Source organism: Rhinatrema bivittatum, chromosome 8 (assembly GCF_901001135.1).
Source record: "Rhinatrema bivittatum chromosome 8, aRhiBiv1.1, whole genome shotgun sequence".
NCBI lineage: Eukaryota > Metazoa > Chordata > Amphibia > Gymnophiona > Rhinatrematidae > Rhinatrema > Rhinatrema bivittatum.
In genome coordinates, this window is record NC_042622.1 from 47,859,305 (window position 1) to 47,872,024 (window position 12,720).

The 12,720-nt window shown below is 45.8% G+C and overlaps 1 protein-coding gene across 2 annotated transcripts in view; it reads right to left on the minus strand.

The window, feature by feature from the left end:
* RPN2 (ribophorin II) overlaps window positions 1-12,720 on the minus strand; it is a 124,347-nt gene that overhangs the window by 63,349 nt on the left and 48,278 nt on the right. For both annotated transcript variants that reach the window (XM_029613863.1, XM_029613862.1), the window contains exons 9-10: window positions 3,712-3,817; window positions 1,912-2,003 (exon numbers count right to left, since the gene is read on the minus strand). In XM_029613863.1, coding sequence (XP_029469723.1) covers window positions 1,912-2,003; window positions 3,712-3,817 — 198 coding nt within the window. The remainder of the gene's footprint in view (window positions 1-1,911; window positions 2,004-3,711; window positions 3,818-12,720) is intronic.

Sequence of the window (12,720 nt, forward strand, 5' to 3'; positions counted from 1 at the left end):
CCCAGCTCCTTCAGAACGTGAGAAATAAGTGGCTTCAATTCATCTTAACGGAAAAGATGGATCACTTTCGGGTCATCTCCCTCCGGAACAGGGAACTCTTCAGACTCCGACAAATCCCCAGACTTGTCCCGGTTCCTTTCTAGCTCACGGTCCAGGTTTGTCCGATCCTCATCCAGATTGTCCAACTTGTCTGAATCCTTTGAGTCCAAATCCCCATCTGGGTGATTGAGCTCCATTTGGTGGAGAAGAGTCCTCGAACACCTGACTGGAGACTTTTTTTGTCTTCTTAGAATGGGGCTGCTCTTTTTGGTGTAGAGATAGTTTAGTCCCTTCAGTCTTTCTGGCCAAAAAGGCTTTGTGCAGTGGTTCTCAACCCTGTCTTGGGGACCCCCCCAGCCAGTCGGGTTTTCAGGATATCCACAATGAATATGCATGAGAGAAAATTTGCATACACTGCCATGCAAATTTTCTCTCATGCATATTCATTGTGGATATCCTGAAAACCCGACTGGCTGGGGGGGTCCCCAGGACAGGGTTGAGAACCACTGGCTTTGTGGATGAGAAAAACAAACTCTGTGGAGAATTTTTCACCTTCACTTTCCTCCTCCTCAAGCAATTTCAAAATTTCCACCCTCTGACATTCAGCTCCAGCCTTTATCGCCAGAGAAAGAGGGGGAGGGGAGTCCTGGAGCTTTCGGGCTGGCCCCTCATTGTGTCCTGTGCAGCCTTTCTAATCCTTGCTATAAAATCTCCCCCCGAGACCCTCTTTATAGGGTCCTGTAAACGGGTAAGCCCTCCTGTCAGCAGCTTGTCCAGAGGGTCCCTCCCCCCCGCGGCACAGTCCGAACAACACATGGTTGAGTTAAGCTGTGATCACATGCTGCCGCAGGCCCTGAAGCTTTTGGAGTGCTCAGACGTAGGAGGGGAAAAACACGTGGCATGGTCTGGCCCCTGCCACAGTACAACAAAGGAAACGTAGCACCTTGAGTCCCCAGGAACAATAACTCAAAATGGCAGCCCCACACAGAAAAGCTTCCTTCCCTCTGGCCTGCAACTAAACACCCAGCCACAGCACCACTGGAAGCACCTGCTTCCCTCTAGCCTGCTGCCTAAGATTCAGAACACAAACCTGTTCCATCTTAAAATCAGAAGTTGGTGTTGGTTTGAATTTCATTCTAAATTTATATTTTTTATGCCATTTACTTTAAAAACTTTCCAAAATCACATGTTTAAACCACAGAAAAGAGCCGAGTCCCACCATGCCGCTTACTTGCTCACTGAAAACTCCGCTGCCTCTCAAACACACTAAACAATGTCTCCCTCCCTCCCCCCCCCCTTCTCTTTGTGCTTTCCTCACCTCCTCAGTTACCTGTGGAAATTACTGGGGCACAGGAAATTGTCATCTTTCACCCCAAAAGTAGCTTCACATTTACTGATTTGTCTGTTTCAATAGAATGGGATAAGCAAAGGGGATCTCTGAGGGAGTGGTAGGGATGGTACAGCTGAGTAGTTCTATGGATGGGCAGACTAGAAAGGCCTTATGGTCTTTTTCTGTCATCACATTTCTATGTTTGATTTCTTATTTAACTGTATTGTGGTTGCCCCATTAGTCTACCTCTGCATTGATCTCATGAAGAGGTTGTCACTCTCAACAGCAAGTCTCAAGGGTATTTAGGTCAATAAAAGTGTCTCACCTATAACTTTTTGTGTTGACCTTTATCTCTACATTTGTTACTTGTGAAGCTTCTACAGGAAATAATGCCAAACCAAAGTACAAAATTACAGGGGTTTTTTTAGAAAGTGATTTCTTCTCTTTAAGACACTGTCCCAAAATTTCTCCACCCACACTTACGATAAGATATATACCATGTTTTTATTTCTTCAGCATTGCTATGCTCAGCTTTGCTTTACCTTGTGGTCTTTGGTGCTATGCTCTGATCCTTGTCCACGATGGAAAGATCCACATTGCTAATGCCAGCTTCAGTGGACACCTTGACTTTCAACTGAAGGACAAAGAAGATCGCATGAGTGATCTAAAACATGAAAGACATCTAGACACTAAAAGATACCTATAATCCTAGTGAGAGGGCATGTGAGGGCTATTTTGGACTTTCCTGTATTTCTGCATGGTGTGCTGGAAGGCAAGCATTCCGACAGTCCTATCATTACAGATTATCCTCCATTAGAAACAATTTCCGGCTCATCCTTCCTGTGCGTACTATCCTCTTCGCTCCTCAACAAAATCTGAACTCCGTGGCACAATGAATTGACTCATACTTGCTTTTAAAAGCACAATTTAAAAAAATCAGACCTTTGTGTTATTTGATTCCATGCCATACAGCTCCCTCAGAGGTTGTGCCACATAGGTTTCTGGGAGGTATTTTAATGGCAGCAAAAGCAGTCGTAGCCACAATGAGTAACACCGTTCAAGTTGGGCCCATTACTGTCAAACACTTTAGTGCATTAGGGACAATTAATGCTAATGTTGGTTTCAAAACGTAGCTCCCTTGACAACCACCATTCCCCCCCCTCCCCCGTAATGAAGTCTCTCATTAGAAATCCGTCACACAACTCCAGCAGTGCTAATGCGTTCCAGCTCCTCTGGAGAGATTAAAACAGTCCCATCAATCTGTTTCTGATGTTCTAAGTGAGATTACTAGTGCAATTATGGCCTTACATTTGAAAAGTCCTGCTAGGGTCGGCTCTTGTAGATAAGTGACCACTCTCTGCGCCTCAATAAGGTACTAGCCCTGCAAGTCTGACCTCTTCATTAACCACTCAAGAGACAGGCCACAAACAGCACCTCTCAGCAGGGTTTACAACTGAGAACACCAAGCGTGCAAGGATTTTCCATGGCAATAAAGAGGCAGAAAGTGAGATTCAAAGCTTTTTCAAGGAACAAGAAACAAGGGCTTCTGGGTTATTAAATCAGTCACTGAGAGGCCAGGATTCCCATCTGGTTTAGATTATGCATGGATGAATTTGGCAGCCTGAATTAAGTCTCTGGGTAGCTTTAAGTATTGTCTTGGAGTCTTAGTAGGTTGTGATACTTTTAAAAAGACCACTGAACTGTTTGACGTATTTACAGATTGTCCTCAGGAGAGGATTAGGACAGGATAGTTGATGGGGTCTGGGTGGGGGAGATTAACACCATGGGTTAAGAATGAGAAGCATTAATAGCACTGTATTATAGCCCAGAAATGGAACACTGGTGAGCTGAAAATAAAAAGTATTGCTAGAACTGAAAGAAGGAGCCAAGGTAGGTGGATGGGTGGACAAGAAGGGAATTTGCTGGGCAGAAACACCAGCAGTAACCAGCAGTGCAGATCTGCAGAAACAGTTGCAATGGATTAAGCATTACAAGAATCAGGGAGAAGGGTTACTAGGGTTTACTGGTATAAGTAAGACTGTTATAGGTAACTGTACATTTCTAGTACAGCATACAGGCTCCATATGGACAGGTGTGGGGGAGGAGTGGAGGAGGGTATGCAGCAAAACTGAGGTGCACTGCTACAGCTGTATCTGAGTGAAACTTACATTTATCTTTCCATGCGGTATCTAGCACAAACCACTTACAAAAAACACAAAAGAACCAGCTGTAAGTTCCAAGACCACCCGCAAGAAGGCGTTAAAGAAATGATACAAAGATGCAACCAGAACGCTAAGAGAAAAACATTTACTGTGATAAATCGGAATATATTGGTTGCACACCTCAACTTGATTTGCGATGTACCGACTGTCTCCTTCCACACTGACAGAAAAATCGTAATATCCACTGGAGGGTTTGACATCCATGAAGTTGAGTTCAAAGGCATCACTACGAAAAGAACACAGGTATTTAGAATCTAGCAATGGCACTCCATGAAGAAGCCACATGAAATGTAGAGAAGGGGTGCAAGCAGGCAAAGTGGATGATACAGATTCATTGTTCGGCTGATTCAACACATTTAACACACTGGAGGACTCTGTAGAAGATATACAGAACAGAAGAAGAATGGACATTTAAACCTGAATTCATTAAAATTCTCTTCCTCCCATACAAAAGGCTACATGAAAAAAAGAACATTATCCAAATTTAAAGTGCACTCAGTAAAACATTGCATGTTACAGGCATTCATGCTTTATTTACAAAATTATGAAAAAACATTGCAAGGCTGAGGATTTTAAGCAATAACAAAAGGAAAATTGGTTCTTACCTGCTAATTTTCGTTCCTGTAGTACCACAGATCAGTCCAGACTGCTGGGTTATGCCTCCCTTCCAGCAGATGGAGACAGAGAAAAACTTGTGAGGCACCCCCTCTTGTACTGGTGTGCCACCTATGATCCCTCAGTATAATCAATACCATAGCAGAATGAATCAAATTTAAGAACCAATTTGAAGAACCAATGGCTAGATCAAAAAAACAGCCCAATAGTAAACTTTAAAACTATGTACATAGAAGGAGTACTGTTATGGTTATCTTCGATATTGACATTCTCTTTAAGATACTCTGCAGACTGAAAAGGACAAATACATATACTAAATGGACTCTCCAGATTATTATACCCTGGGCTGGGGTGTCTGGACTGATCCGTGGTACTAGTCCTTGGGCAAGTCACTTTACCCTCCATTGCCTCAGGTACAAACTTAGATTGTAAGCCCTCTGGTGATAGGGAAATACCTACAGTACCTGAATATAAACCGATGTGATATCTCAGATCGAATGTCAGTATATAAAAAAAATATTAATAATAATAAATAAATAAATACTACAGGAATGAAAATTAGCAGGTAAGAACCAATTTTCTTTCCCTGTTCGTACCCAGATCAGTCCAGACCGCTGGGATGTATCCAAGCTGCCCTACATAGGGTGGGACCTGGAGAGTCCCACTCGAAGAACACTGCTGCCAAAACAGTCGACCTCCGGAGCCCGGACATCCAAACAGTAATGGTTAGCAAACGTGTGCAGAGTCTTCCAAGTAGCCGCTTTGCAAATTTCTTGTGGCAAGATGCTGCCTGAGCTCGGATCGAATTAGCTTTCAGACTCTCCAGCACTGTCCATCCATGACATATATATATATGCCGAAGCTATAGCTTCCTTCAACCATCGGGCAATGGTAGCTTTGGATGCCTTGTGTCCTTTCTTAGGACTGCTCCATAAGACAAAGAGATGGTCCGACAACCGAAAAGCATTAGTCACCTCCAAATAACGAAGGGGAATTCAGACATCCAATTTCTGCAAGTCTCGAGCCTGGGGGGAATTAGAATCCAAATTTGGAAAAGCCAGCAACTCCACCGATTGATTAAAGTGAAAACCTGACACAACCTTTGGTAGAAAGTAGGGTACCATTCGAAGAGACACCCCCGAATCGGAAATCCACAGAAAAGGCTCCTTACAAGACAACGCTTGAATCTCAGATATTCGCCTTGCCGAGCAAGACCGTCTTGAATGTTAGGTCTTGTAAAAGCTGCCCGTTTGAGAGGCTCAAAAGGAAGTCCACACAACCCCCGGAGAACCAGATTCAGACTCCAAGAAGGACACACTGGTCGAACTGGGGGGTTCAAATGCTTAGCACCACTCAGAAAACGTGCTACATCAATTTGGGCTGCAAGGGACGCCCCATCAATCTTTCCCCTTAAACAGCCCAGAGTTGCTCCCTGAACCCGGAGAAAACTGTATGCTAAGCCTTTTTTCAAGTCTTCTTGCAAGAAAGTAAGGATATAAACAATGGAGGCTCGTCGCGGGGACACATCCAAGCTGCTACACCAGGAATAGAAAACCTTCCAGACCCGAACATATGTGAGTGAAGTACATGTCTTTCATGCCTATAGGAGGGTGGAAATGACCAAATCAGGATAACCCTTCTTTCTCAACTGCTTCCTTTCATAAGCCAGGCCACTAGACAAAAGCGAGCCGCCTGATCGAAAGATACTGGACCTTGCCGAAGAAGATTTGGAAGATGACCGAGACGAAAGGGGTCGTCCACTGCCAAGTTGACCAGATCCGCAAACCACTGCCTCCGTGGCCATTCCGGGGCTACGAGGATGACTGACCCTGGGTGGGTCTCTGTTCTTCTTAAGACCTTGCCGACCAACGGCCAGGGAGGAAAACACGTAAAGCAGAATGTCGCGGGGCCACAGAAGAACCAGAACATCCACTCCTTCCGCCCCGTGCTCCCATCTGCAACTGAAGAAACGAGCCGCCTTTGCGTTCCGCCAAGTTGCCATCAAGTCCAGATGAGGCACACCCCACCGACGAGTTACGAGCTGCATTGCCTCCTCAGATAGCTCCCACTCTCTGGGGTCTAACCGCTGAAGACTGAGAAAATCTGCCTGCATGTTGTCTACCCCGGCTATGTGTGAGGTCGCCAAACGAGCGAGATTGCGTTTCGCCCAGACCATTAGCTTGTCTGCCTCCCCGGCCACCGGATGACTTCTTGCTCCCCCTTGACGATAGCAAAATTGCTTATCTTGTAATAGGTGTTATCCCAGGACAGCAGGATGTAGTCCTCACATATGGGAGACGTCACTGACGGACCCCTATCACGGAAAACTTTTTGTCAAAGTTTCTAGAAACTTTTGACTGGCACACTGAGCATGCCCAGCATGCCATGATATTCTCAGCCACAGGGGTCTCCCTTCAGTCTCGTATGCAGCAATAAGCTTTAGCAAAAAATAAAATAATAAAACGTATCGGACCCAACTCCGCAGGGTGGCGGGTGGGTTTCGTGAGGACTACATCCTGCTGTCCTGGGATAACACCTATTACAAGGTAAGCAATTTTGCTTTATCCCAGGACAAGCAAGATGCTAGTCCTCACATATGGGTGATTAGCAAGCTAGAGGCTGAGTCATTTTGTAGTGAAGCAACATTGTAGTATTGTTGGTAAAAATGAGGCAGCCAAAAATCACAGCAGGTTGGATGTAGAAGGAGTTGGGATTATACTGGAAACAAGTTGTTTAAGACAGATTGTCCATAGGCTGAATCTTGTCATCCTTCTTTGTCCAAACAGAAATGAGCTGCAAAGGTGTGAAGAGAACTCCATGTTGCTGCTTTGCATATGTCGAGTATTGGCACTGACCGATAGTGTGCTACTGAGGTTGACATTGCCCTTACTGAATGCGCCTTTACTCGCCCTTGGAGAGGAAGGCCTGCTTTTTCGTAACAGAATTCTATGCAATCTGCTAGCCAGTTGGAGAGAGTGTGTTTGCCCACTGGATTACCCGGTTTGTTTGGATCAAAAGATACAAAGAGTTGAGTGGATTTCCTATGGACTGCAGTGCGGTCTAAGTAATATGCTAGCGCATGTTTACAGTCCAAGGTATGTAAGGCCCTTTCACCTTGGAGAGAGTGAGATCGTGGGAAGAATGTGGGCAAAATTATGGATTGGTTCCAAGTGGAATTCCGTAACTACTTTGGGGAGGAATTTTGGATGTGTCCGGAGAACCACTGTCATGTAGGAATCAAACCCAGTGCTTAATCTTTCCCTCCTGTTTCCACAGTTTGCCCCTTCCCTGCCCCCCTCCCCAGTGCCCCAGTTTACCCCTCCCCTGCCCCCCCCTGTTTGTCACAGTTTACCCTTTCCCTGCCCCTCCCCATGTCACCTCAGTTAATTCCCCCCTCCTCTAGTTTTATCTAGTTATTATTTATCTGTTACTGCATTTACTGTTTCACTGTTCTTTGTAAAGGCCATGCCTATATATACATTAGTTATAAGTTACTTGTAAACCGACACGATGTGCAAACGGTTGTCGGTATATAAAACCATCTAAATAAATAAATAAATAAAATAAATAAAGTGCTTGTAACTCACTAACCCTTCTAGCTGATGTAATGGCTATGAGGAAGATAGTCTTCCATGTGAGAAATTTAAGATCACAGGAAGTCATGGGTTCAAAAGGAGAACGCATGAGCCTTGTTAAGACCAGATTCAGGTCCCATTCTGTGACAGGTGGCCGAATTGGTGGTTTAAGGCGAGTTAAACCTCTCATAAACCTACTGATAAGAGGTTGTATGGATATTGGTATACTGCCATACTGGATATTGGTGCATCTCCCATCTTGTTATGGTAAGCTGAGATTGCACTTAAGTGTACTCTTACAGATGAGGTCTGGAGACCAGAATCTGAAAGATGGCATAAGTAGTCTAGCAGAGAAGGTGTGGGGCAGGAGAAAGGGTCTATGTTCTTTTGCGTGCCCCACAAAGTAAATCTTTTCCATTTCGAAGAATAGTTTTCGTGTGGAAGGTTTACATGAAGCTATAAGCACTTGAGAGACATTAGTTGAAAGATTGAGTGGTTGTAAGATCAAGCTTTCAACATCCATGCTGTCAGAGATAGGGATTGAAGGTTGGGATGGCGCAACCTGCCCTGATCTTGAGTTATGAGATTGGGAGCTACACCCAGGCAAATTGGTTCTCTCATCGAGAGGTCTAGGAGTATAGGAAACCATACTTGTCGAGGCCAATATGGGGTTTTGAGTATCATGGACCCCTTGTCCTGTTGTAGCTTCACTAGAGTTTTGGTTATTAGCGGTATCGGAGGATACACGTATAGAAGGCCTGAGTTCCAAGGGCGAGCAAAGGCGACCTTGGCTGGCTGGTATTTCTGCCTGTGCAGAGCACAGAACTTGTCCACTTTGTGATTCAGGTGTGATGCAAAGAGGTCTATTGTTGGTTGTCCCCAACGTTGGAATATCCTGGTCACTACTAAGGGATCCAGGGACCACTTGTGAGGTTGGAACTGACGACTGAGGCGATCTGCAACTACGTTGTGGATGCCACTAGATAAGTGGCCCGGAGGAATATGGAATGTGTTAGGGCCCAGTCCCAAATTTGTGCGGCTTCTTGACAAAGGAGATACAAACCCGTTTGTTCAGGTACCACATGTCTACTGTATTGTCCGTCTGAATTAGAACAGTCTTGTGTGAAAGGCAGTCCTTGAATGCATGCAGAGCATAACGTATAGCTCGAAGTTCCAGGAAATTGATTTGAAATATTGCTTCGAGTTTTGTCCAAGTACCCTAGGTTTGGAGATTGTCTATGTGAGCTCCCCAAGCTAAGGTGGATGCATCTGTAGTTAAAGTTATCTGTGGGACTGGTTGTTGGAAGGGTAAGCCCTTGCGCAAGTTGTCTCTGTTGATCCACCAAATGAGAGAAGAACGCAGTTGGTGGGTTACTTGAATTGGAGAAAACAGTGGTTGAATGGCTTGGATCCATTGTGACCTTAATGTCCATTGGGTCATTCTCATGGCTAGTCTTGCCATAGGAGTGACATGAACTGTGGAGGCCATGTGGCCCAGTAAAGTTAGAAACTGATGAGCTGTTGCTTGTTTCTGCGAGTGTAGCGAGTTTGCTAATAGGGAGAGTGTGTCTGCCCGATCCTCGGGTAGAAAAGCTCTTGAAAGGATGGTGTTCAATTCTGCTCCGATGAATTGAAGTAGGTGAGACGGAATGAGATGGGACTTTTGATAATTGATGAGAAACCCCATAGAGTGAAGTAGAGTAATTGTTCGGCTGAGAGAAGCCAAAGCTCCTTGTTGAGACTGACTTCTGATGAGCCAGTCGTCTAGATAGGGGAAAACGTGGACACTTTCCTTGTGTAAGTGTGCTGCTACTACTGCTAGACATTTCATGAATACTCTGGGAGCTGAGGCAAGTCTGAATGATAGTACTCTGAACTGGAAATGTTGATGACCCACCAGGAAATGCAGATACTTGCAATGAGGAGGGAATATTGGAATGTGAGCGTAAGCGTCTTGTAGATCCAGAGAAGAAAGCCAATCTCCTGTTTGAAGAAGGGGAAGCATGGTGCCTAGAGAAACCATCCTGAACTTTTCTTTCTTTAGAAATTTGTTGAGATTTCTGAGGTCTAGGATGGGACGTAGGCCTCCGGTTTTCTTTGGAATGAGGAAATAACGGGAGTAGAATCCTCTGCCCTGCTGAGTCCGGGGCACTGGTTCTACAGCTCTGGCTCTCAGAAAGGTGGATAATTCTGCTTGTAGATGAATTATGTGATTTTTGTTTAACGAAAGAGGTTTTGGAGGAAAGTCTCTTGGAGTTGAGAGGAAACTGAGTTGGTAACCTCGTGATATTATTGAGATTACCCATTGGTCTAGTGTTATCTGCAACCAATGGTTGTAGAAGGAGGAAATTCGGCCTCCTACTGGCAGGTTCGGTTTGGGATTGTGGAGATGGCTTTGCTCTCTGGTGGTGGCCTCAAAAACCTGCAGCCGGTCCCGTCTGCGGTGGCGGTTGAGGCCTAGTGGCTCTAGGCTGTCTGGGCTGAGATCTTTTTTGTGGAAGAGAAGATCTACCCCTGGATGCCGGTGGATAATATAGTCTCTGCCTGTAGAAAGGTTTACTGGTTTCTTTCCTTGGTGGACTGCGAGACATTGATGAGGAAGAGTCTTGCGGAACTAACGACAGTTGGCGCAATGTCTCTGTGTACAAAAGTACTTCGTGGACAGGAATAGCCAGGACTTCTTTTGGAGGGTCAACAAATTGTAAGACTTCTAAAGTCTGCTGTCGTGTATCCTCCTCAGACACTAAGTTGAAGGGAACTGTGTCTGCCATGTCTTTTATGAAATTGGTGAAGGACAAGTCTTCTGGTGGAGACTTCTTCCTGCCTTCAGGGGGAGACAGGTCAGACATGAAGCTTTCCGATGAAGAATCAGTATTTTTCTCCTCCCATGAGTCGTATGGCACTTGTCCGGAAGGAGAAGGAGAAGTAGGAGTAGACCTCGGTGGAAGTGATGGAATCAGTGGTCTAAAGAGACCTGAAGGCCCTGGTTGAGGATCATCGACAGGTTTCTGTCCAGGAACATCCCCTAGTCCTGCAGGTTTAGCAGGAGTAGGTTGCGGTGGGAAGGCACCGATGAGGGCATCGAATCTATTCAACAGCATTTGGAATAGTGCGAATTCCGGTTGTCCTGGAGCCCCAGGTAATGGCATCGGTGTTGGTCCTATGTTCGGAGATGGCACCGGCATCGATGCTCTTGGAGCACTTCTAGCATCACTTGGCGGATAAATCCGCTCAATTCCTCCGTAATAGCTGGTGCAGGCAGAGCAGCTATACGTGGTGGCGGTCCTACTACAGGGCCCTGTGGAGGTTTGATGTCTGGTACCTTGAGAGAAGGTGAACGCCTCGGTGTTTCCTGAAGGCGAGGCCGCTTGGCTGTCGACTTCTCCAGGGTTAGTAGAGATTCCGGAATCAAAGGATGTCGATGCTTTGACCGATGCTCTGATGCTGATTTAGTCGATGCTACGGATGGGGCCGGTGATAAACGGTCCCCTGATCCTTCCAGACGTTTCTTAAGGATTATCCTTTTTGAAGCGCTGGCCAGAGACAACTGAGTGGACGTTGATGGGGAAGGTAAGAGTTGAAGATGGAACAAATGTTCCATTTTTTCTTGTCGTGCTTTCTGATCTTTAGTAGTCATTTCTGCACATTTCGGGCAGGATAAGACATCATGAGATTAGCCCAAACAAAAGTACACACTCGAGGTGCGGATCCGTAATCGACATGGTCCGATTACATTTGGGACATTTTTAAAATCCCATGGCCATGATAACCCCAACAGCTGTCGATGGATATCTGAAGAAAAAATTCTCAAACTCAAATGAGTCAGAAGGGAATTTATCTACTCACCGGCCGGTGGTAACGAGGGAAACACCGATTGTGGGAGAGAAAAAAAAAAGAATTTTGATCTGATTTTTAGTCAGAATTTGTGTGAGAAATCTCACACAGGCGCCTACTCTGCAATGCCAAAAGCAGCGAGGAAAAACGAAGACTGAAGGGAGACCCCTGTGGCTGAGAATATCATGGCATGCTCAGTGGGCTCAGTGTGCCAGTCAAAAGTTTCTAGAAACTTTGACAGAAAGTTTTCCGTGATAGGGCTCAGTCAGTGACGTCACCCATATGTGAGGACTAGCATCCTGCTTGTCCTGGGATAATGATGTATGCCACCGTTGTCGCATTGTCGGACAAGATCTGCACCAAGTGATGCCACATAAGAGTGAGAAAGCGGCGTACTGCTATTGTTTCCAAGCGATTTATGGACCACTTTACCTCCTGATGTGTCAACTGACCTTGTGTCGACCACGATTGGCAAACCACCCCCAACTGGAGAGGCTGGCATCCATCATTACAATTACCCACTGGGGCTCCTCCAGGTCCACCCCGTGCCATAAGTGGTCGGGAACCAACCACCAACTGAGACTGGCTCTGGCGGGTTCTTCTGACTTGGGATCCCAGCGGGAAAGCAACGCTCTCTGCAAAGGTCTCATATGAGCAAAGGCCCAGGGCACTAACTCCAGAGTGCCATAGAACCGAGAACCTGCAAATAATCCCATACCTTGGGCATCGGCAGGGCCAATAGCCGATGAATCTGAGACATCAGCTTGTCGATGCGCTCCTGCATAAGGAATACTTTGCCGACAGACATGTCGAACCAGGCTCCCAAGAAGTCTAGCACCTGGGACGGGACCAAATGGCTTTTGGAAAAATTGACAACCCATCCGAGAGAGTGAAGATGCTGCAAAACCGAGCGAACTGCTGTCTTGCAAAGTTTCTCCAACTTCACTTGAATGAGCCAATCATCCAAGTAGGGATGAACTAAGATCCCTTCCCAGCTGAGAGCCACCGCCACTACTACCATCACCTTTGTGAAGACGCGGGGAGCCGTCGCCAATCCGAACGGAAGTGCCTGGAATTGGTAATGCTCACCTAGGACCATAAACCT